The sequence below is a fragment of the Saimiri boliviensis genome, chromosome 20, assembly GCF_048565385.1.
Source record: "Saimiri boliviensis isolate mSaiBol1 chromosome 20, mSaiBol1.pri, whole genome shotgun sequence".
NCBI lineage: Eukaryota > Metazoa > Chordata > Mammalia > Primates > Cebidae > Saimiri > Saimiri boliviensis.
The window spans coordinates 13,648,487-13,672,892 of record NC_133468.1 but is presented as its reverse complement, the minus strand read 5'-3'; the positions used below and the strand labels follow the sequence as shown (position 1 = coordinate 13,672,892).

General features: G+C 37.2%; 1 protein-coding gene across 2 annotated transcripts; it reads left to right on the top strand.

The window, feature by feature from the left end:
• Positions 1–169: 169 nt before the first annotated feature.
• SPDL1 (spindle apparatus coiled-coil protein 1) lies at positions 170–21,650 on the top strand. 2 transcript variants are annotated; one of them, XM_039460683.2, is made up of 12 exons: positions 170–365; positions 4,649–4,832; positions 7,277–7,453; positions 9,481–9,675; positions 10,583–10,732; positions 10,832–10,930; positions 11,009–11,119; positions 13,298–13,438; positions 15,326–15,429; positions 15,826–16,013; positions 18,438–18,783; positions 20,945–21,650. In XM_039460683.2, the coding sequence occupies exons 2-12, from the start codon at positions 4,674–4,676 to the stop codon at positions 21,090–21,092; spliced, it is 1,818 nt and encodes a 605-aa protein (XP_039316617.1). In that variant the 5' UTR covers positions 170–365; positions 4,649–4,673; the 3' UTR covers positions 21,093–21,650. The 2 variants fall into 2 exon arrangements, with proteins under 2 accessions (XP_039316617.1, XP_074246860.1); XM_074390759.1 differs by lacking the exons at positions 170–365; positions 18,438–18,783; positions 20,945–21,650 and adding an exon at positions 516–604 and having other exon boundaries at positions 15,826–16,974.
• Positions 21,651–24,406: the final 2,756 nt, after the last annotated feature.

The window sequence follows — 24,406 nt, the reverse complement described above, 5'->3', positions numbered from 1 at the left end:
CGGCAACTAAAAGCGGATACTTAGGAAACATACTGGAAACCAGCACAAGGTACAATTTACGCGAAGGAGCCACATCTGCGCCTGCGCCAGGATGACGCGCCACTTGCACCTGCGCAGTAGCTGTAGCGGGGGCGGGACGCTTCGTTGGGCTTTTCTCTTGAGTTTTTCTTTTACGCGCGGCTTGGGAGGAACATCTCGTGAGATGTGGGACTTCTCGCGGGAACTACATTCAAAAAGCCCTGGCGCTTACCTGGGAGTTAGCCGGGTGAATGGGCCGGCGAATGTGGAGTTGGCGTCCTTAGTGTGGCATCCCTGATCTCTCCTTAGGAGCCGCTGGCTGCTGCAGCAGGGAACTGGGGTGAGAGGTAGGCGCAAGGGGCCTGGTGGGAGGTGGGTGTGGAAAGCGGGAGTAGCGAGAGGGCCTAAGGAAAGCTGGGATCAGGGTCTCGGCCGAGGCCTTTAGCTGAAACACCTCCTTCCCCGGAACCCTGGGGGCTTATACTCTGGGTTCCGAGCCGGTCTAATCTTCCGTGGGACCACCTCGCCGCTCTCGGGATTCTGCACAAATATGGGAGGTTGGGTCGACTGCCGGGGCCTCAAAACGGTAACCACTAGTGGGTCTGCGCTGTGCGGTATGGTAGACACTAGCCCGAAATGAGAAGTGGTGCCGATGGGAGATAAACACTGGATTTCAAAAATAGCGCAGAAAGAGGAATATCTCATTAGTAATTGTTATAATGATTTCATGCTGAAACGATCATGTTTTGAGTGTATTTGGTTAAATAAAAATATGTAAATTTTTCATCTGTGTTTATTTTTTTAAAAAATGATGGCTCCTAGAAAATTTAAAATCACGTAGATGGCTCGCGTTATCTTTCTGCTGGACATCACTGCCCCAGCCGTATGTCAGATTCTGCCCTAATTGCTTTTCATTCGTTATCTGATTTAATCCTTTCGATAAACGATTAGATAAGTGTTACCGTACTTGTTTTTATAGATAATTAAACGAGACGTATAACTTGTCCACGTTCATGCATCCTGTGAGTAGTGGAGACGGGGTGAGAACTCAGGCGGTTTGATTCCCAGGCGATTTGATGCTTTGTGTGTGATGTTTTTGAGAAGCAAGATAGAAAAGTGGTTGTAGCACCAGGGCTTTTAGGTGGATTCTGGTTCCCGTCTTAGCCTCTTAACTTGGGAGTAACCCTAAGCAAGTTACCTAAGCCTTCTGTGCCTCAGTTTGCATGTGTAAATGAGGGAAGTACCTTCAACTTCTTAAGGTTTTTGAGAAGATTGAATATGAATGTATATAAAGCACCAAGCACAATGTCTGCCACATATGAGCTGTAGCTTTTAATCAGCCACCCCTATCCCTCTTTGTAGGGTTATCCCTCTTTGATAGGTTAACTTTTTCATCCATTAGATCTCTGCTGAAAAGTTACCTCCTCAGGAAAATCTTTTTGTCCATGTTCCCTTCTACACCCTGCCCCCGCAGTTAGGACAGCTCACCCTTGTTATAGGCTCAAGTAGCATGAATCTCTCTCTCTCTCACTTGTCATACTTGTAACTTTATAGTTCAATTACTTGATTTAATGTCGTTTACTAATAGACTGTAGGATTCAAGAAGACAGAAATGTTGTTTTGGGTTACCATTGTGTCCTCGGCACCAGCACAGTGTCTGACACACAGTAAGAATTCCAGCAAATCTTGAATAAACAAGAGCTAATTTTTTGGGCTTCTATGGATATGCCTGGCTGGAATGTCTTCATGTTAACCCTATTTTTTCTTTGGTAGTTGAGATGACAGTATTTACTTAACTCTGGCTCATCAAGAGAATTAGACGAGATAATATATTTGAAGTACTCAGTATGGCAAATGGTAAATCCTCAATAATTGTGTTATTGTAAACAGTACAACATTTAGTTGGCTGGCCTTATCATGTACAGGCTTCAGGTCTTGCATTTTAGAGCAGTGACTGCCAAGTTGGGATTACCTAGAACACCTTTTTTTCCTCTCTTAAAACACTGTATCTCTTCCCTTGTCATCATTCTCAGTTAAAGACCTTGCTTCCTAATTCACTGATTAATTGAAACAGTTAAAAGGGTACTTACACAGACTTCCACTTGCTTATCAGCACCTGAGCTCCTGTACTTTGCTTTCCTTTACTTTAGATGAAATCATGCTTCTATTAAAACAAGTCTCTACATTAAACCTCATCCTGTTTATTCAGGGACATTACTAGCAATTCTCCAGTGTCTTCTTTTCAGATCATCAGCTTTTCTTTTCTCCTAGATTTATTCCATGACCTATAAACACTGTTATTTTTTCCATTTCAAAAAAAAAAAAAAAAAAAAGCAACTTGTCTCTACTTCCTTTCCAACTGCTGCTCCATTTATCCGTTGTCCCTTGCAGCATACCTGTACTTGCTATCTTTATTAATCTCCTACCATTCTCTCTTGGCATTCTAGTTAGGCTTTCACCCCTACCTGTATATCAAAACTTTTCCTGTCACCAGTGACCTCCAGGAATTCAAGTTCGATGACCAGTTCTCTGTTCTTACCTTAATTGCCTTAGCAGCAGCATCTGGCATGATTACTTCCAGATCCTTAATGCACTGTTCATTGCCTTCTAGGACAACACATACTCCTGGTTTTCCTTCTACCTCACTGGTCACTCCTGATCCTCCACTTTTCTTCTTCTCTACCTCATAACAGGATTCAGTCCTGGGACCATTTCTCTTTAAATATATTTATACACTATAACCTGATTAACTCTCAAATTTACATCTCCAGCCAGGATCCCTCTTGTATATCCAGTTGCCTACTTGACATAGTTCATGTTCAAAACTTGAATTCCTGATTTTCTTTCCAAAACATTCTTTATATCAGTGCTTCAGCTGATGGCAGTTCCGTATTACTAGGTTCTCAGGCCAGAAGGCTTGGAGAAATTTTTTACTTTTCCCTTTTTCACACCTCCCACGTTATACCCTTCCGAAAATCATATTGACCTTACCTTCAAAACCTTCACAATGTGGCCATTTCTTACAGCCTCCTATGCTACCACCCTAGTCTAAGCCATCTCACATGGTCTCTGCTTCCAGCCTTGTTCCCCTTCTAACTAGTCAACATAGCAGCCAGAATGATCCTTTTCAATTATATCAGACCCTCTACTCCAGACTTTGGAATAACTTCCCATGTCACCCAGAGTAGGAGCCAACGTCCTTACAATGGCCTGATTTGCCCACTACCTGCTATCTCTTGCCCAAATTCAGGTTTCACTCCTTAGGCTTCTTTCTGCCTTAGGGATTCCCTTCTTGCCAGAACATTCTTCTCCTAAATAGCTACGTATCTGATGCTTTCATCTGTGCCTCCTAGTTACACTACCTACCTCTTCTCTCCAGATTCTTCTTTACTATTTTTTGTCATCTCCCCTTTCTAATTTATTAATATTTATTACTTATTATTTATCTTCCCCTCCTGGAATGTAAGTTTCATGAGGGAGGAGCTTTTTTTGGTCCATTTTGTTCTCTAATGAATCTGAACTGCCCAGAATGGAACCTAGTATATAAGGCATTCAAGAAATGCTTGTTCAGTGAATGACTACATTGACTTGAGACATGGGGGAACATCTTATAATGGCCTAGTGCTCGTTGAAGGCAAAGGTGAGTTTGAGTCTTGCTTAAGAGGCTGGGACCAAATAGTAAAGGATAATGAGTAAGGTTGATTAAAGTGGAATGTTTCTATATATAATTTTTAAGTCTTTATTAAAAAATCTAGAATGAAAGGAATGTCCTTTAATTCTTACGAATATGGTTTCAATTTTTGCATACTTTTATGAATAGAAAAATACTAGTGAATCTCTTTTCAAGAAAACAGATTTAATACATTCAGGAAGTTAACACTGTTGTGAAAAATTACAGATGTAATATTCCTTACTTTACCTTATGAGTCTTATTCACACCTGCCTTTTTATATTTATTTATAGTACCCAGACCTTCCTTTTCTGGCAGTATTATTAGTAGTAGTATTTTTCAAGACAGTATCTGGCTCTGTCAGTGCCACGATCATAACTCACTGCAGCCTCTAACTCAAACAATTTTCTCTCCTGAGCCTCCCAAGTAGCTGGGACTACAGGGGTTCTCCATCATTCTCAACTTATGTCTATTGATTGATTGATTGAGATGGAGTCTTGCTATGTTGCTCAGATCCTCAAGCGATCCTCCCCAGTTGCTGAGTTTACAAGTATGAGCCACCATACCTGCTGCTATAAAGTTTTTTGATTTTTTTTATTGTTGTTCTCTTAATTTTGATTATATGGATAGTGGTCCAATTATAAGACCAATGTTACCTTAACATTTAAGGAAACTTAGTATACAACAACTGAACAGTTTCCTGATGATGAACTGCTTAAAAGCAAAATTAAATGTATTCTCTTTTGCTCTTTTATTTTTGGTCCCAAATCAGTAACAATTGTCAGAAGAGTTCTTGCTCTTGGAACAAGAATGTACATTTGACTACTTAAAAGTCAGGAAGAAAATTTTAATGTTTTTATACAGCAGTAGTATTGAGTAGATATATTTCTTCTATTATTGACATCATTGCATGGAATTTTTTTGTATAAGCTTAAGTAGTTTTATTTCCTCTCTTTACAGTTGGCTAAAAAAAAAAGAAAAGAACATGGAGGCAGATATAATTGCAAGTCTTCGATGCAAGCTCAAGGAGGTTGAAGAAGAGCGACTAAAAGCTGCGAAGTACGGTTTACAACTAGTAGAGAGTCAAAATGAATTACAGAATCAATTGGATAAATGTCGTAATGAAATGATGACCATGACTGAGGTAGGACTCTGGACTCCTCTGTCTGCAAGAGTGTGCTTAGCTGTTGAAGATTTGTCCTTTCTAGCAATTAATAGTACTAGTAGTTTATGCTTTTCAATCTAAAAGAAAATCTATATGACGTTGAGTTTGGTATTGACTTGTAACACAAAACATCAAATGCCAATTCATGAAAATATTGATAACACAGACTTTATAAAACTAAGTATTCTACTGTGCAAAACTGTATTCAGAGAACAAAAAGACAAGAGAGATGTGAGAAGATATTTACAAAATACATACGTGACCTCACTTGTTTCAGACCTCTAAACATCTAGGTGCCCCATGACACTACACCAAGCCCTTAGTTCTCCTCTAAAATCTATGTTTGTGTGTTCAACTGCCCACTGATAGACTTCTCAAACTTAACACAGAAGAGTGGATTCCCTGTCCATTAACCAAATATTATTTTACAATTTTCTTTAGCTTGTTTAGTAAATGTAACAGCATTCAGTTTCTTGAATACCAAAAATCTTTGGTATATTCTTGCTTTCTTTATATACCAAAAACATAGAACTTTTAGTCAATATCTTTCCTTTATTTCTCACATTTAATTCATTAGTAAGTTCTAAGAACTAGACTGCAAAGGATCTGTCTTTGCTACTGCCACTGTATTCCAGACCACCATCATGTCTCCTGGACAACTACTGTAGCCTTCCGACCTGGTTACCTGCTTCCATTGTTGCCATTCATGCCATTCATTCTTCACTTGGAGTCTAAGTGGCCTTGGAAAAATATGCAAAGGCCATGTCACAGCCCTGCTAAAAACCATACAACAGCTTCTTATTGTATTTACAACAAAATCTGAGCTCCTTACTTGAGTTTGTAGATCCCTATGTGACCTGACCCCTGCCAAGCTTCTGACCTCATCTCAAACTGCTTTGCCTTATTCTTGGTTATATTAGTCCTCCCTTAAGGGCTTTATACCAGCTATTGCCTTTTTTAAATCTGTTTACCTCTCACTGCTCTTAGATTGAGTCCTCAAACTTAAGCTTTTCAGTTAAATATGACACCTCAGCAGAGAGGCCAACCCTGACTGTGTAATGTGAAGTTGCCCAATTCACTTTTTTTTTTTGAGACAGGGTCTTGCTCTGTCACCCAGGCTTAAGTCCAGTGGTGCAATGTCAGCTCACTGCCTACTCCAATTCCCAGGTTCAAGAGATTCTCCTGCCTCAGCCTCCCAAGTAGCTGGGATTACAGGTGTATGCCACCACACCTGACTAATTTTTGTATTTTTAATAGAGACAGGGTTTTACCATGTTGGCCAGGCTGGTCTTGAACTCCTGGCTTCAAGTGATCTGCCTGCCTCTGCCTTCCAAAGTGCTGGGATTACAGGCACGAGCCACTGTGTCCAGCCCCGATTCACTCTTAATTATCTGCATGGCTAATTATCTCAAATTATAAACTCCATGAGAGAGGGAATTTTGTATGCCTTGGTCACTGCTATATCCCCAGTGCCTGATATTTCTTAAAAGAGTGAATGAATAAATCTGTGTAATTTAGCAAATGCTCAGTAGCATATTTAAACTTGAATCTCAACATTGTAAATATGGCAGGTAAAAATTATCTATAACAGGTAAAAATAATTAGTGATGGCAACCTTTGTGTTTCTACTTAGTACTGCTCTAAACCAAGAACTGAGTAGCAAGTCATAAAGGCAAAGTAAAGATTATAAATATCACTAAGAGTAGGAAATTGTATTATACTTAATCATTTTGAGTAATAACTTGTCAAATTTCAGTGTTCATTTAATTGTTAATGCCCTTTGCCTTATTTTAAAATAAAATGGCTTTTGAGGGGAATATTTTATCATTTTTTAAAGCTTGTTGAAGGAGTTTATACTCATACCCTTTTTAATGTCTAAACCTCCCTGTGAGTAAACAAAATTCCTTTTAATTACTCCTTTTGTCTTAGCACTACATTCATTCTGGTAGACATTTCATGAACATTTCTCAGATGGCTAGGTTCTGAAAATAAAGGCTAATTCAATATTTCTTTTTTTTCAACTATTTTACTACTACTACATTGTGTTCAGAGCTACAAGTAGAGCATCTCATTATGAAACTAATAATTCTCATTAGGAAAACTTAAGTGCTATTAAATCTTTTTTGTTGTTAGCAGAGATTACTTGATATGTTCACATACTATGGAGCACTTTTTACTTCCTTGACAGCCCACGAAAGCAGTAAGGTATCCCTTGCATGGGTTTAACATAGTCTCAAAATACACCTAAGGGGTTTATTAAGAACGGTTAACTACAAAGTTATTCCAGGTTTAACATGTCCTCGTTATTTGGAAATCAGCAAATGCTTGAAATAAGAATGAAACAGTTGACGTTGAAAACTGATTATATGTAATGGCTTTAGGCTATGTTTATGTAACTGAATTGTAATTGAATCTGTTTTCAGAGTTATGAACAAGAAAAATATACCCTTCAAAGAGAAGTTGAACTCAAGAGTCGAATGTTAGAAAGTTTGAGCTCTGAATGTGAAGTTATTAAACAACAACAAAAAATACACCTGGAGAAATTGGAAGAACAACTAAGCAGAAGCCATGGGCAGGAAGTGAATGAACTAAAAACTAAGGTTGGGATATCTGTGTATTTCAGAGCAAAATATTCCATGTTTATGCAGCCATCTGTAAACTTTGGATGATAAAAATTTTCTTAAGTGTCAGCTTTGCACAATAGCCAAGATCTAACTCTTCATTATCTTAGTACTGAGGGTGGGAACACTGAGATACAAGAGTTTGTCAACGGCACTTGTGTGAATTACATTCTACTAATTAAATATAATTATTAATTTTTGGTCACTGGATACTTGTGAAGGTTTAGTTTAGTGACTCACTTGGCCTCCTTGCTGATAGTACAGCAGTACCCCTGCAGAAAGCCTGGTATCCTAGCCTTCTCTGCAACCAGTGGTATGCTTTGTAATTCTGTAAAAACAGACCAGTAGTTTTTACCAATGAATATGCATTACAAATGACACTTCATCGTTTGTTTACTGAAGATAAACTAATGCACGTGATTCAGTTCTTAAAGTAATTCTGTGGGTTGGTACCATTATTCTCTCCATATACCAGAAGAGAGAGCTAGTGTTTAGATAGATTGAGTGAATTTAATACAATTAAAGAGCTAGAAATTCTCCATCTAGATTTGAACTGAGGCTGTCTGACTCCAAAGGCCATGTTACTGAATCACTTTAGTCTAACAACACGTTACACTGACTCCATTTTAAACATAAATGCAAGATAAATGATTGGTCAGTGGTTTTCCCTTTTGGTATCCCGGCTATGCAATGCTTTCAGGTTGCTTCTAAGGAATCCAGAACTTTTTATCATGGATCTGCTTTGTGTATAGTCTGTACTCTGACTTTTCCAGACACCTCTCTACCAAAACTTACCTGACTTGTCCTCCTTTCTCAGAAGTCTGTATTCCAATTTTCAGCTACTTGTGTAGACTCTTCCAAGATTTTCATGTTTCTGGGTACCACCTATACTATACTTAATTGCTCACTGACTCTCTTTAAAAGTTTTCTGATTTTAAGAAACATCAATGAAATTACATATTTAAGCTTGCTCGTTTTTTCCTAGTGTACACTGAAACCAACATAGCCATCTAAATATGCGTTTGTGTAAAACATAATCATCTTGCATACCACTCTGACAGGTAATATCATCCAGCTTGTTTTAAACTAATCTGATTTGAGGCCTTAATGACTGATAATGATGTGCTTTTTTCCCCCTCTGTATGTTATGTTTATTTTTACAATAGCTTTCATTTCCTAAATTAAAAAAAAGAATAATATAGGGAGTATTCAGAGACTGAGGCAAGGCTAATTACAGAGATGGCTTTTTTTTTGGTGGAACAGAGTAAATTAGTGAAATATTTTGTTTTACTGATTTTTCTCAAATCACTTATTCCAAAATTTGGAGCTTTTTTAGTGCCTTTTCTTCTCTTATTTCTCACATTTAATTCATCAAGTTCTAAGAACTTGACCTACAAAACATCTGTCTACGCTACTGCCACTCCAGTCCAGACCCTCATCATCTCTACCCTGGACCGCTGCTGTAGCCCTCTGACCAGGTTGTGTGGAAGCTTCTAAGACTTTTCTATTGCTGTGTACCACCTATGCTATTACTTAATTTATCATTGACTCTTTAAATGTTTTCTGATTTTAAGAAACGTCAATGAAATTACATATTTAAGCTTGTTTATTTTTTCCTAGTATATACTGAACCAAACAGCTATCTAAATACGCATATTTAGATGTGATACTGAGATTAACTGAGCAGCTGTCAAATGAAAGCTTATTCAAGCCTGCTTCCATTGTTTCTCTTCATGCCACTCATTCTTTACACAGTAGCCAAGTGGTCAGCAACAGAGTGCCTCCAGATTGCATCTAAGGCATCCAGACCCACCTTGATTACTCATGGATTATTTCTGTGCTTATTTAAAAAGGTCTGTCACTATCTGTTACAAGATGCCTAACCTTGGGCAAATAGGAAACTCCAGTAGTGTCATCATTCAGTAAGTTTGGGCCAATCAGTTCAATCAATGATGCTTTTTAGAAACAAATAACTTTCAATTTATGACTGATTGTTTTGTCTTCAGATAGAAAAACTAAAAGTGGAATTAGATGAAGCTAGACTTAGTGAAAAGCAGCTGAAACACCAAATAGATCATCAGAAGGAACTCCTCTCTTGTAAATCAGAGGAACTGCGCATAATGTCTGGACGTGTGCAGGAAAGCATGTCTTCAGAGATGCTTGCTCTTCAAATTGAGCTGACAGAAATGGAGAGTATGAAGGTAATTTTTACGGCGTGTGTTTCTCAGGTTTTCTCTTTTCTTCTGGCGTATTTTTACATGTTTTGGTAATAATTCTTAAGACCTTGTTTGAAGGCTGAAACATTTTTTGACCTAACTTGCATCTAACTAATTAAAAAGTGATTTTTTTTTAGGTGGATGACTTCATTTATAACATAACTTTAGATTATATGATTATGTAAGGCAAACTTTACTTTTAGATTAATGAAACCTCTGGAAGAATTTAGAGGTGTATACTCTCATCCCGATTTTTATCATAAGAGCCCAGTGTAAAATGTTGGTTCAGTAGAAGTTGAAATGCATGTGAACTTCGTTTTTTCACTGAAAGCTAAAGCTAATTAAAAATTAAAGCCTTAAATTTATAGAGGAAAAGGGGCAGTCTCTAAAGCCTTTTACTTGTTTCCCCGTAATTTAACAGTAATAGTAATTTCTGTTATTTTAGTATGTACCTGACAACTTTTGACTGGTTCTTTAGTTTTAATTTTGGATGTGAACCATAACTTAATTTTTTATTGACTCTCTTTAAATGTTTTCTAATTTTAGGAAACATCAATGAAATTACATATTTAAGCTTGCTTATTTTTTCCTAGTATACACTGAAACAAAGATAGCTATCTAAATATGCCTTTGTGTAAAACATAATCATCTTGCATATACCACTCTGACAGGTAATATCATCCAGCTTGTCTGAAACTAATCTGATTTGAGGCCTTAATGACTGATAATGATGCGCGTTTTTCTCTTTCTGTATGTTATGTTTATTTTTGCAATAGCTTTCATTACCTAAATAAAAAAGAGTAGTATAGAGAGTATAATTGAGATAAACTGAGCAGTTGTCAATGAAAAAGTATTCAAGAGAATTTCCTCGTTTTTACTTCCTGTTAAACAGACCACCCTCAAAGAAGAAGTGAATGAACTGCAATACAGACAAGAACAGCTAGAGCTTCTTATTACTAACCTGCTGCGCCAGGTAGACCGGCTTAAGGAGGAAAAAGAGGAGCGAGAGAAAGAAGCAGTTTCTTACTATAATGCTCTAGAGGTACTGTAATCACAGTAACACCCTCTTTTCCAATTTATCATAACTTATTTTCTTGCTAATCTAACCTCTATTATCTAAATTGTTTTGTCTTGAATTCAGAAAGCTCGTGTAGCAAATCAAGATCTTCAGGTGCAGTTGGACCAGGCACTCCAGCAAGCCTTGGATCCTAATAGTAAAGGCAACTCTTTGTTTGCAGAGGTACTTATAAGTATTCTAACTACTAAATTGGCATTTTCATTTACTACAAGAACAATTAAGCATGTTAATATTTTGTAGGTAGAAGATCGAAGGGCAGCAATGGAACGTCAGCTTATCAGTATGAAAGTCAAGTATCAGTCACTAAAGAAGCAAAATGTATTTAACAGAGAACAGATGCAGAGAATGAAGGTATAGAGCTATCACTATCAAAGGTTTATTAAACAAATTTTCTTTCGGCATTATGTGTACAAATACATCAGAGAAACTATCTTTTCCTGCAAGAAGTGTACTTAGATAGTTATTTCTAGAACTGCATGATTTCAAAAAATCAGTTTTTAAATTGATCAGAAGATTTATTTATGCTTAAAAAATAATCTTGGGTGCTCGCTTCGGCAGCACATATACTAAAAAATAATCTTGGAATATATATTTAGTAATAGTGTATTTAGCAATCATTGTTTGTTTGTTTGTTTTGATGGTTATTCACTAGCCTTGACAGGGTCTTTTTTTGTGGAGTAGAAAAAGATAAGTATTTATTTCCTATTCTTGGCATGATGTCTTTCCAAGCATAGCTGTAGGGTTCCTAGTCACCATTCCTCCGCTCTTTCACCAAGGCCTATTATGGAATGAAATTTGGATTATTCAGGGTTTCCTTTCCTTATAGTAGCTCAAGTCAAGCACGTAGACCCTTTTAATTTTACAGATTTTGTTGGTCATCATTCTAGCCAAATAAGAAGTAACAGAAAAACGTGGAAATTAGAAAGATTCCAATATTGTAACAATCCTTAGAATTCTGATCCCTCATCCACTGTACCTTACTCTACCGTGGTAGTAATTGGAATCTGGAAAGGCTTCCTTCCTTTTATTCAGGATGATGGGCTTTACCAAAGAAATGGAAAAGGTCAGTGATGAAACTTGGGAGTTAGGTGGATTTGTAGTTTTGTCACTTGCTAGCTCTCTGGCCTTGGACAAGTATTTTAATTTTCAAAGCATCAGTTCCTCATCTATAAAGTGGAGATGATAGAACCCTCCTCTTAGAATTGTCCTACAGTTAAAGCGTAGTAAAATACTTACCTACTAGTTGGCAAATGAGTGTTTAATGAACAACAGCTGTGAATTTTATTTCTAAGGATTTCCAGACTCTGCTGCCTCATTTCCTGAGACTCTCCTGTCTGAGAAGTATTTCTTTATAAATTTTCTCACATTTACCCTTAGTTTTCTTGCAGTGCTTTTTGGGGGTACTTTTAATCTCCACTGTTCCATGATGTACCAAAGTATGTTTAGAGACTAGAAACATTCTGAATCTTAGGCTAAGTGGGCCTAGCCTCCAATCTGAAACAGGAACAAAAAGGATATCTTTAAAAATGCTAAAAGTCATTTTCAACCTTGTATCATTGCTTGCTTTACTCAAAACTATAGTTAAACTAATTGGCACTTTTTTCAACTCCAGAAATTTCCAAAGGCAGAAGGAAATGCTAGGTTTAGAGTCTCCCTCTGATAGCTTTGCAACTCCAGATTTAGGGAGTGGGGAGCTATAATTAGGTAAATTGAGTGCTATCCTAAAAAAGTTAAAACATGGTCTAGGTGCGATGGCTCACACCTATAATCCCAGCACTTTGAGAGGCCAAGGCAGGCAGATCACCAGAGGTGAGGAGTTCGAGACCAGCCTGGCCAACATGGTGGAACCTCGTCTTTACTAAAAATACAGAAATTAGCTGGGCGTGGTGGCAAGTGCCTATAATCTCAGCTACTCAGGAGGCTGAGGCAAGAGAATCGCTTGAACCTGGGAGGCAGAGGTTGCAGTGAGCTGAGATCATGCCATTGCACTCCAGCCTGGGGGACGAGAGTGAGACTTCATCTAAAAAAAAAAAATGATGTATTGAAGATTGCGCCAGTATCCCGAGATAGCCTTTTATCTTTGCTTTTCATGTCATTTGTGAATCTAACATTTGTGGCTGTGAGTAGCTTAGTTTTCCTCACTTAATTAGAATTAATTAAAATTTTTGAGAAACCTATCCGACCCTTAATGAGAGCTAGTGCTTATGATAAGTAGTGTGCAGCATTTGGCCAGGCTTACTTACCAGTTCAGTGGTGGGCTTTTAGACCACAGCCATGCAGGTCAGTTTTATGTTTCACAAAACTACAAATAATTTTATTACAGACTTTAGTTATCATCCATAAGTAGTCAAAGTAAGTATTCAAATGTTACCTCTACAACAAAAGTTATCATTAGATTAGAAATAGCTAATTAGTTTCCAGAATGAGTTCAAAGTAATATAGTACAAAATATGAATTGTATCAAAAAAGTAGTTACCAGAATCTTTGTCTCACTTAATTTTATGAGAGGGGGTAATTTTATTTTTCTAGTTACAAATCGCCACGTTGCTACAAATGAAAGGGTCTCAAACTGAATTTGAGCAGCAGGAACGATTGCTTGCCATGTTGGAGCAGAAGAATGGTGAAATAAAACATCTTTTAGGTGAAATTAGAAATCTGGAGAAATTTAAGGTATGTATAACATTTAAAAAAACACACAACCAAATTTTGATTTGAATATCTTAAATTTTGGTTTGTATTTTAATTTGAAAATACTAATAAATATTTTGTGGGAAGATACTTTGAGACCAAGTAAATGCCTGTTTCTCCTTATGCTAAGCATCCATTCGTGATTCTTGCCCGAAACATAATTCTGTGATGATTGCTAAATGGTAATTCCATTACTTCTACATTTATTAGTTGGAATTCTAATGAGGGGACAGAAAGAAAAATCTTTTCCCTCACTTATTCATTCATTTATTTATATCAGTATAGCCTCATGGATTCCTATTTTTTCCTATGAGTTACAATCCATTGCTTGTTTTATTTACTCTAATACTCAAGTTGTCTCAGATTTGGTAGTCGAAGTGCTCCAAGTTGAGTAGTTTCTTACTGTATGGCACAATAAGGTATTCCTAGCTCACCTGCCCCAGCCCTGGGATTATCATTTCTTCAAGGAGCATTGGTTTCTTTTAGTGGAGAATAGTATTTGTGTAAGCGTGTGTGTGTGTGTGTGTGTGTGTGTGTGTGTGAGTGAATTCATCTGTGTTTTCTACTAGTACTTGTGTGGTTTCGTTTTTTACATTTAGGTATCTGATCCCCACTGAAGTTTATTTTTGTATATAATATGAGGTGTAAATCTAATTTTATCTTCTACCTAATAAGTAGGCAGTTGTCCCAGAGACATTTGATTAAAAAAAAAAAAAAAAAAACAATCTTGACCCTAGTGATTTGACACCTTTATAATGCATCAAGTGTCCATATATACTTGAGTCTGTTTCTAGATTTTCTGCCTACTACCTTGGTCTGCTTCTGTGTGTGTCAGTACCACACTGCTTTATTAATTATAAAGGCTTTAAAGTATGTTTATCTGGTGACTATTTCCTCACTATGCATTCTTTTTCGGTGTTTTCCTGTCTATTTTTGAATGTTTTTGTTTACAAACATCTTGTCTAGCACCAAAAAAAGTTTGTTGGCTTTCTATTAAAATTGTATTAATTTAAGATGTTATAAATTAACTTAGGGAACATTGATATCTTTTCATTAACCAACCTCCTAATGAACTAAAGTATGTAAATGACAAATTTTTGTACATGTTAATAACCTCTTAGGCATTCTAACTTGTAGCCATTATACGTCATAAAATCTTAAGTTTACATAACTTTATTTCTGTGTCTTATAAAAACTGTTGAAAGGACTGCAAATTTGGTTACATTGGCAGCCTTATGTTTTCTACCAGTGGGCTCCAAACTATACTTTGAAAATGATGGCTTTAAATCAGGGGAAAGTTATTTATAACCTCTGAAATTGTTTCAAGTTTTTAAGCAGATTTACATTTTTTATCCCCCTAGAGAAATGTATAGTTTCCATCAAAGTCTCAGAAGAGCTTGCTCTACCTTCTTGCCTGGGGTGGGGAGAAGACTATCAGAAGAGGGGGATACCAAATATAAATGTAATACTCTCATCTTTTTTTAAAATGTTTTTCCAGTTTATGGTTTTGTTACAAAGGCCAGAATTCAATCCAGCAGGCATTTATTTCTTCTATTTTAAAAGCCAGGAGAGGGAAGCCAAAAGATGTTGGTATGGTTAGAAGCGTAGGCTTTGGAGTCAGATCTGGGTTCAGATTTTCTCTTCTTGGATTACTTTCCTCTGCATTTGGAGTCTGTTTCCTTATCTGTAAGAGGAGGAATGTTAATTCTTTTACCTACTTCAGAGGCGAATGAGTTAAATGGGTAGTTCTTAGCATAGTACGTGCCAAGGGGTAAGTAAATTCAGTAAGTGATGGTGCTATTGTTAATAAACGTACACTAACCTTATTTGTTACTTATTTTAAGTAATACAAAGTTTTGCTTTTTAAAGAATTTATATGAAAGTATGGAATCTAAGCCTTCAGTCCACTCTGGTGCTCTGGAAGATAACACCTATTATACAGATTTACTTCAGATGAAGCTGGATAACTTAAAGTAAGTGTCTGTGTTGGTGGATGGAAAGATGGACATGTCACTTGCTTATAATAGTAGTGTCAGTGACTTCAAAGTTTTTTTGAAGTTGCCAAAGGAAATTATCCGAAAAGAAAGGCAACAAAAATATCTTTGTGCAGATATTCATGCATGAATACGTTTGAAAGACTATTTCTTCTTTTGTCCATTTCCTTTCAAGAATGCATGAATATTTTTTAAATTTGACACTACTGTTGTTAAAGATTATTTAAATTGTTTACTGTTTCTTTTTTACTGAAAACCACAGAAAAATGTATTTTTAACTAAGTTCAAATATACAATGAAATATTTACACCACTACACTTATTTATATTATATGCTGTTTTACTACTCCTTGGTTCCCCTTTTTTATTGTCACAGCAAAGAAAATGAAAGCACTAAAGGTGAATTGTCCATACAGCGAATGAAAGCATTATTTGAGAGCCAACGGGCTCTGGATCTTGAGCGAAAACTTTTTGCAAATGAAAGATGCCTACAGCTTTCAGAAAGTGAAAATATGAAACTGAGAGCTCAACTAGAGGAATTAAAACTAAAATATGAACCTGAAGGTATATAGGTCTTACATATTTTGTCTTTTAAATAATGAGTAATCCTGAGAAATTATATCAAATTATTTTCTTACTGTAGTTTTATGCAAATCCTATTACAAACTCATTTGTATTTATATACCTGTAGTTAATAAGGCAAATTTATTCTGTAAGATGTGTGGAAAAATTAAGAGAGAACTGGATACTGGGTGTGCATGAATATAACATATATCCTTTTTGGATATCTAAATTCATATTTTATAGTAGAAACTTGGTATTTGAGACTTTCCCATTTTAAGATTACAGTATTTTTTGTCATACCAAATAGTTTAATTATGTTGAAGCAGCTGATGTTTGGAACCTATATGAGGTAGGACTGTTTATAGAAAATCTAAAATAATGGAGACTTTAAAAGGGGGATCTTTATCTCTGCCCTTGATCCAGGACTGGTAAGTACTCCACCGCAGCAAGATTCAGGCTTCTTGTGTGTTTTGGTCTGCAGCCATCCTGCTGAGCACAATTTAATCATGCAGCATCACCTGCCAGTAGGAAAGGCTAGGAAACAGTCTTGATTCTCAGGGTCCATGTTCCTTCCTCACTAAATATTGGAAATTCTTCTATTAAGGAAGAAGAGTGAGCCAGACGTGCATGGTGGCTCCTGCCTGTAATCCCAGCTGTTGGGGAGGCAGAGCGGGGAGGATAGCTTGTGCCCAGGAATTTCAGATTTGCTTGGGCAATGTGGCAAGACCCCATTCTCCAGAAAAAGGGGCAGACGGGGAAGGAAAGAACAGTGAAACATACTAGGGAACATCTAGCAAGTCTAATCACTGAGCTAGAAAGTAACCTAACCATACAGTTTCTACAACAGAGAGTGAATTTTACTGTAATACAAATTAAAAAGCAAAAGGCAAAATGTGAAGGAGTCTTAAGAATGTGATGGTTCTACAATGCCCCCTCCCCTAAAGTGTGTTACATGTTTTAGATTAAGGATTCTTTTTTTTTTTTTTTTTGAGACGGAGTTTCGCTCTCGTTACCCAGACTGGAGTGCAATGGCGCGATCTCGGCTCACCGCAACCTCCGCCTCCTGGGTTCAGGCAATTCTCCTGCCTCAGCCTCCTGAGTAGCTGGGATTACAGGCACGTGCCACCATGCCCAGCTAATTTTTTTTGTATTTTTAGTAGAGACGGGGTTTCACCATGTTGACCAGGATGGTCTCGATCTCTTGACCTTGTGATCCACCCGTCTCGGCCTCCCAAAGTGCTGGGATTACAGGCTTGAGCCACCGCGCCCGGCCTAGATTAAGGATTCTTAACAAGCTTTTGTCCCTGCACTCTGCACATGCCTCAGTCTGTCTTCATATTTTCTCAGTGAACTGCTGTGATTCTCAACAATAGTGGGGAGGTTGCCAAAATTAGGAAGGTTTCTACACAATTTTAAAAGGCTTCTCTTTCTCTTACTCTTTTTTTCTTCCATGATTCTGATAGGCTCCCCTGATTAAAAATTATCCATTATGAATTTCAAACATGTGTTGAACTGAACACAGCAAATAGACAGGAGGCAAGGTAGTGAATCCTGATAACATGGGTTTCAAAGGAGCAGTGCAAGAATAAGGGAAATCATGGTCTAAAAGCAACAATGCAGAGCAAAAACAACTTTTTGTGCTACCAGGGTTCCTCAGACTCCACTTTGAATTTTGAAAATTTTGATTTTGAAAATTAAATACTTTGATAATGGGGATAGGGAAAAGATGCTAGAGCAATTAATTCAGTGGCTTGTGTATGACCTGCTTAGATAGAATGATGTTAGGCCATGAGGATGGAAGGCATTGCAGTAGTCTTCAATGAGACGTTTTAAGGTTGGACTAGGGAAGTAGCCATCATAAAAGTAGTCTGATTCTGCGTATATTTTGTTGGTAGAGCTAACAGGCATATATTACTGCTAACATATATTCTGAGCATATAAAATACTCAGAAAGTTTGACCTATTCTTACTTAATTCTTCTAACACAACAACACTGAGTGAAGTGGGTGCATTTAATCCCCATTTTACAGATAAAACGAAGCTCAAAGAGGTTAAATAATTCCCCAAAGACATGGCTGCCAAATATGACGATTAGGATTCAAACCTGGACTCTGCTACAGCCTCCTCATCTCCACACTGAGATCTGATGAACCACCTTTATCAAAACTCCAAAAGAGAACACAGGCATTCATGCCTAGAGTCAAAATACTGAATTCCCAAGGAAAAATGTATAGCCAAAAAATCTTTAAAATATGTAATTTATGTAGATTCCATGCTAATGAATAAAAGGTAGAAACAATACATTTCAGCGAGGAGATGGGTACATTTTTAAAGAATGGAAAAAGTTATAGCTAGTTCTGGCTTCTTGTGCCGGTTGTGTCTTTGTTTTCTTACATTTTTTTCCCCACTTGTTTTCATTCTCAGAGACAGTTGAAGTGCCTGTACTGAAAAAGAGGCGTGAGGTGCTGCCCGTGGATATAACCACCTCTAAGGATGCATGTGCCAACAACAGTGCTGCCGAGGGAGAAGTTTATCGATTACCGCCTCAGAAAGAGGAGACACAGTCCTGTCCTAACAGTTCAGAAGATAACAACTTGCAGCTAGAAAAGTTAGTTTCTATAAACACACCAGTAGGCACTCTCTCTCCTCACAAAAATCTGCCCATGGCTATGCAGCTAAAGAAGGAAAAGAAGTGTGTGAGACTCATAGGAGTTCCAGCTGACTCTGAGGCCTTGAGTGAAAGAAGTGGAAACACCCCTAACTCTCCCAGGTCAGTGTCCCCTTCTCCTCAAGGCAACCAGCAGACCTCTTCCTCTCTCCTGTCTCGCTGCATGAACTGTGCTGTCTGTTTCTTTATCTACTTTCTTAGTTTTGCATGCAGTATAATTCCTCAGTTTCATCTGCCTACTTTCAACTTTTCCAGAACTTTGAGAAAGACTAAAATGATTGCAAAGGGAAAGTACTCCTGAATAAGGGAATCACATTAAAAAGTCACACGTTTCTATTTCATGAAAGGAAATATCACAGTCTAACACATCTCTGAATGTTTTGTCAGTTTGAATAAATGTACTGTTATTTTTCTCTTGGTCCAAGCATGACCATGAAAGAAAAATTAACTCACTTTCTCAGAGGGCTTTCCAGTAGTCTAAGAAATTGCAGCCTTCAAGAAAACGTAGGTGAATTTTTTATGTCTTTTGAAATTGCTAATCCTAGGCATTCAGAAATGGGCTTTGATACTTCTTTTGACATTTTTACATATCAAAGCTAATTCATTTTCATTGTTTCCAAAACTTGAAAGCCTCTAGTTTCTGCATAATTGAGTTTGTGACTAAAAGAAATAGTGTCAGACATGTATGTCTGAAGGAATTAATGACCCAAGGGCTTTGTCCTTTAAAAGAATAATCGAGGTCAGAAGGTAAGAGAAAGTGAACGAAAGGGAAAGGTAAGTAGCAGTGGCTAGGCCAGAGTTCGGGATGTGTACAGCAGGAGAAGTGAATGAGGATACTGGAGAAAGTAAAAGAAAGTTGAAGGATGTCTGAATGCAGTGGGATGCTAGAGGCATTTAAAACAAATATCGGTAGGCATTCAAAAAGTTAAGCACATTGATGTAACAATAGCTAGCTTGGATTATTTCCTGTGAAATGAGATCTTGAAGGTGCTACTAGGGCTACATCAGTCTTAGAGGGTAGAGACAGATTAATAAGACATGTTACTAATGTAGATTTGAGTAGAAAGAATATGACACAGCCCACATCATATAAAAGGGCTTCCTTATACGTTTCATCTGATTTTTCTCCAAGTCTTCAGTGCTACTAAATGTAATACTCAACAGTAAAAGCACTTCAACAATGTTAGCTGCTATTTTTATTATAAAGAACAGTAATTTATTACTCTCTCCTTGGATTTTTATATAATGTTATAATCTGTGAGTCACATAAAATAAAAGCTTGCTATTCTTAAGGAAAAAGTAACTTCACATGAATATCTGCTGCATACACATGGTTTCAGAGTTCTGAAACAAATGCAGCAGATTATGCCTGTTTATATGTGAGGCATTGTATAAATGTGCTTGACCAGTGTATATTTCTGGAGGTGGATTTCCAGAATTGATAAGTACCAACCTTGCTATCTGTATTGTCTTCATTTCTTTCTCTGCCTTTTTTGCTTGATAAAAATTACTTAAGCAAATGTATGTGGCTAATTTACACTAATTAATTAGCACGTTGGAAACTTTTTGTCTTGTTAGTTAAACAAAAAAATAAAATATCACAAAACATTTGTGTGTGTGTGTGTGTGAGTCCATCTGCTAACTTTTTTCCAACTCTCTGTTTTCTACACGTTTTACATAGATGCACAATCCTAAGATAATTTTGGAACAATAAACATGGCTTTTATTGGGAACTTTACTATTGCATGCTTTACAAAACTAATTGGTGTTCTTTTTATCAAGAATCTTTATATGCCTTTAAAAAAATACCTCTCCACTGTTTATCTTTTCTTTATTTTGCTAGTTGAAACTCAGTCTTTTAATTAAAGAAATAGACATCTATTTGTACAGCACAAGATTCCATGTTATTTTTGTCTTGCACTTAGCCTTCTGTATGTCATTTACCATTAAAATATTGCTGTAACATTTCAGTTTTTGTGTTAAGTGTGCTTATCATGATAGGTGCTCTGTCATATTTTAATTCTTTAATTTAGGCCTTGCCGTGACTTTGTAAAGATATTCTTTAGACTTAAAAAGTAATTGAGCCTATTGATATAAAAAGACTCTTTTAGTGAGTCAGTAACTTAATATGCTTAATGGTATTGAACTTTATTTTTTTTCCTTAAATATCATGCCTCATTGGAGGCCCATTATACTGGGGGTTTGTTTCTTCAATCCTTCATAACCATATTTGAATTCAGAGTGGATACTTTAATGCCTGTAGGTTAGCTGCTGAATCAAAGCTTCAAACAGAAGTTAAAGAAGAAAAAGGAACTGCAAGCAAATTGAAAAAAGAAACTTGTAAGAAATTACACCCTATTCTATATGTGTCTTCTAAATCAACTCCAGAAACCCAGTGCCCTCAACAGTAAAGACTTTTCTTTGATAAGAGTACAGTACCACTTGCCTCCAAAGTTACTGTGGTCCTTAGTTAAGATGGTCTTTATCTGATGTATGCCACCTTCTGGGTTATTTAGATCTATTTATTGTGCCAGGACCTGGCATTTTCCTGTTCCTTTGACCAAGTGTTCAGAATTTGCTTAACTCTAACCTGGAGAGTTCTTTGAGTGATTATCCATCCTGGAGTGTCTATGACAGTGAGTAAACTATTAACTGAAGGAAAATGTTGTAATTAATGTATCTATTTTCTGTACTGTATATGGATTAAGTGATAAAAACAATCTACCTTCAGAGCCATATATTTGAGAACACTCAAATCATTATATTTTCCTATGTACTTTTTAAAATAAACTTAGTTTTAAACTATGTTGTAAAAATAGAAAACATGGCTTAAAAACATTATATGGTTTCAGGATTTTGTCTCTTTAAAGAACCAATGTTCGTTCATCTTTGTATTTATATACATGATTTAAATTTTGTCTCAGATAATTTTGAAATTTTAAATAAAACAGCTATGATTTTTTTTCTAATTTCTTACTCTGTATAGGTAAAAGGATGTTATCAAAAGGGAATAAAAAGTACTTTGGGAGCCTGAAGCAGGTGAATCGCTTGAGCCCAGGAATTCGAGACCAGCCTGGGCAACTTGGCAAAAACCCTATCTCTACAAAAACATACAAAAACTTAGCTGGGCATGATGGTGCACACCTGTAGTTCCAGCTACTCGGGAGGCTGAGGTGGTAGGATCATCTGAGCCCAGTAAGGACATTGAGGCTGTAGTTGATCTGTGATCACTCTACTGCAGTCCAGCCTGGGCAACACAGCAAGACCCTGTCTGCAGAAAATAAAAGTGGGGGGAATAAATAAGGAGAAAAAAGAAACTTTAGGAGTTCTTAATTCCCTTACATATAATTGTATATATAATTTTATGGTTAATTATATGTATAGATACAGATGGTCCCTGACTTAACAATGGTTTCACTTAATGATTTTTCAACTTTTCAGTGGTAGAAAAACAGTATGCATTCAGTAGAAACTGTACTTCAAGTACCCATATGACCATTCTGTTTCTCTTTCAATATAGTACTCAATAAATTACATAAGATATTCAACGCTTTATGATAAAATAGACTTTGTGTTAGATGATTTTGCCCAGTAGTAAGCCAGTGTAAGTGTTCTGAGCACATTTAAGGCAGGCTAGGCTAAGCTATGATATTCATTAAATTAGATGTCTAAATGCATTACAGTGAGTATATTGAATTATAACCCCATTATAGGTCAAGGAGCACCTGCACATATTAGGGTTCTCCAGAGAATTGGGGTTCTCCAGAGAAATAAAATCAGTAGGCTGTGGGTATGTGTATAGAGAAAGATTTATTTTCAAGAATTGGTTCACATGGTTGTGGGGGCAAGTCCAAACTTGTAGGGTGGGCCAGCAGACTGGAGACCAGGGAAGGAAAGAGCTGATGTTGAATTCAAGTCCAAAAGCCATCATGCTAGAGATCCAGGGGTTAACTGCACTGCAGTTCAAGTTCAAAGGCTATCTGCATCAGAGTTTGCCTTTGCTGGGGGAGGTGAGTCTTTCCATCTAGGACTTCAATTCATTGGAAGAAACCCATTCATATTAGAAAAGGCAATCTGTTTAAATCCACTGATTTAAATGCTGATCTCATCTGAAAACACCCTCACAGAAACATTCAGAATAATGTTCAACCACATGTCTGGGCATCATGGGCCAGTTAAGTTGGCATTCACAATGGGTGTCTGTTTCAGTTAGATTAGTCGATTGAAGCCGGGCGTGGTGGCTCACACCTGTAGTCCCAGCACTTTGGGAGGCCGAGGGGGGCAGATCACCTGAGGTCAGGAGTTCGAGACCAGCCTGGCCAACATGGTGAAATCCATCTCCACTGAAAATACTAAGATTAGCTGGGTGTGGTGGTGTGCACTTGTAAGTCCAGTTACTCGGGAAACTGAAGTAGGAGAATCACTTGAACCTGGGAGGTAGAGATTGCAGTGAGCCGAGATGGGGCTACTGCACTTCAGCCTGGGCAACAGAGTGAGAATCTGTCTCAAAAAAAAAAAAAAAAAAAAAAAAAAAAAAAAGACGAGTCTGTTGAAACACTAGGTAAAAATAAGTTATCTTTAACATCTACATAAATTAATAAACTTGTTTTAATTTTCTGCAAAGAGCATACTCCTAAGTAGACTATTCATATTAGTATGTCTTGCAAAAAGAAGCTGAAGGCATTAGGGAGCTGCATTAGTACATTCTTTACTGCTGTAAAGAAATACCTGAAACTAGGTCCTTTATAAAGAAAAGAGCGCTAATTGGCACATGTTTCTGCAGGCTGGTAGCATGGCTGGGGAGGCCGCAGGAACCTTCCAATCAGGTAGAAGGTGAAGGGGATGCAGACACATCTTCACATGACTGGAATGGAGAAGGGTCTGGTGCTACACACGTTTAAAACCAGATTTTGGAAGAACTCACTATCAGAAAGGAAAGGGGGAAATCACCCCCATGATTCAATCACCTCCCACCAGGTCCATCCTCCAACATTGAGGATTATAATTTGATATGAGATTTGGGTGGGGACACATAACCAAACCATATCTGGAACAAATAATTTCAACCTGAGGATATTAAATGAGTGACCATATTTATACTGCATATTAGATAATGTAGATAATGTAGATCAATTCCTTCCAACATGAGCTGTGCGCTATGGGTACAAAAATAAGCCCTTAGAGCTCACAGTTTAAAATACCCATGTAGATGAGAATCAGGGATTGACAGGCAGTAAGTATTCAATGAATGGGGCTTAGAAAGTGTTCAGTGAATTTGCTGCAAACCAAAAAGCTAGGTAAGTGATGGAGATGGGGTTCTAGCACCTCATTAAAGCACAGTCTGGTCACTTCACCTGTTAGATCAGGTAGAAACAGAAGAGGGACAAGTCTAGGGTGCAGTTACGTGATAAACTTGGCTCTGAAACATGGAGACATTGATGGGGTGGGGGGAGGGGATGTCTAGGAGGTAGTTGGACATATGGCACTGAACTTAAATCTTGGCTAGAGATTTCCTTTTTCCCACAGTCATCCCTCACAACGTATGCAAAGTTACAGTCATCACGAGTATACTACCTAAGTCAAGTATCTGACAGATGGTGTTTAATAAAATAGTGCGACCAAGATTATTGTAAATTCTTTAAGTGGTTTTAGTCAGATTTTTATGTTTGAATATTGATCTCTCTGGCCAAAAAATTTTTATGGTGACATAGAATTGTTAGCTCTA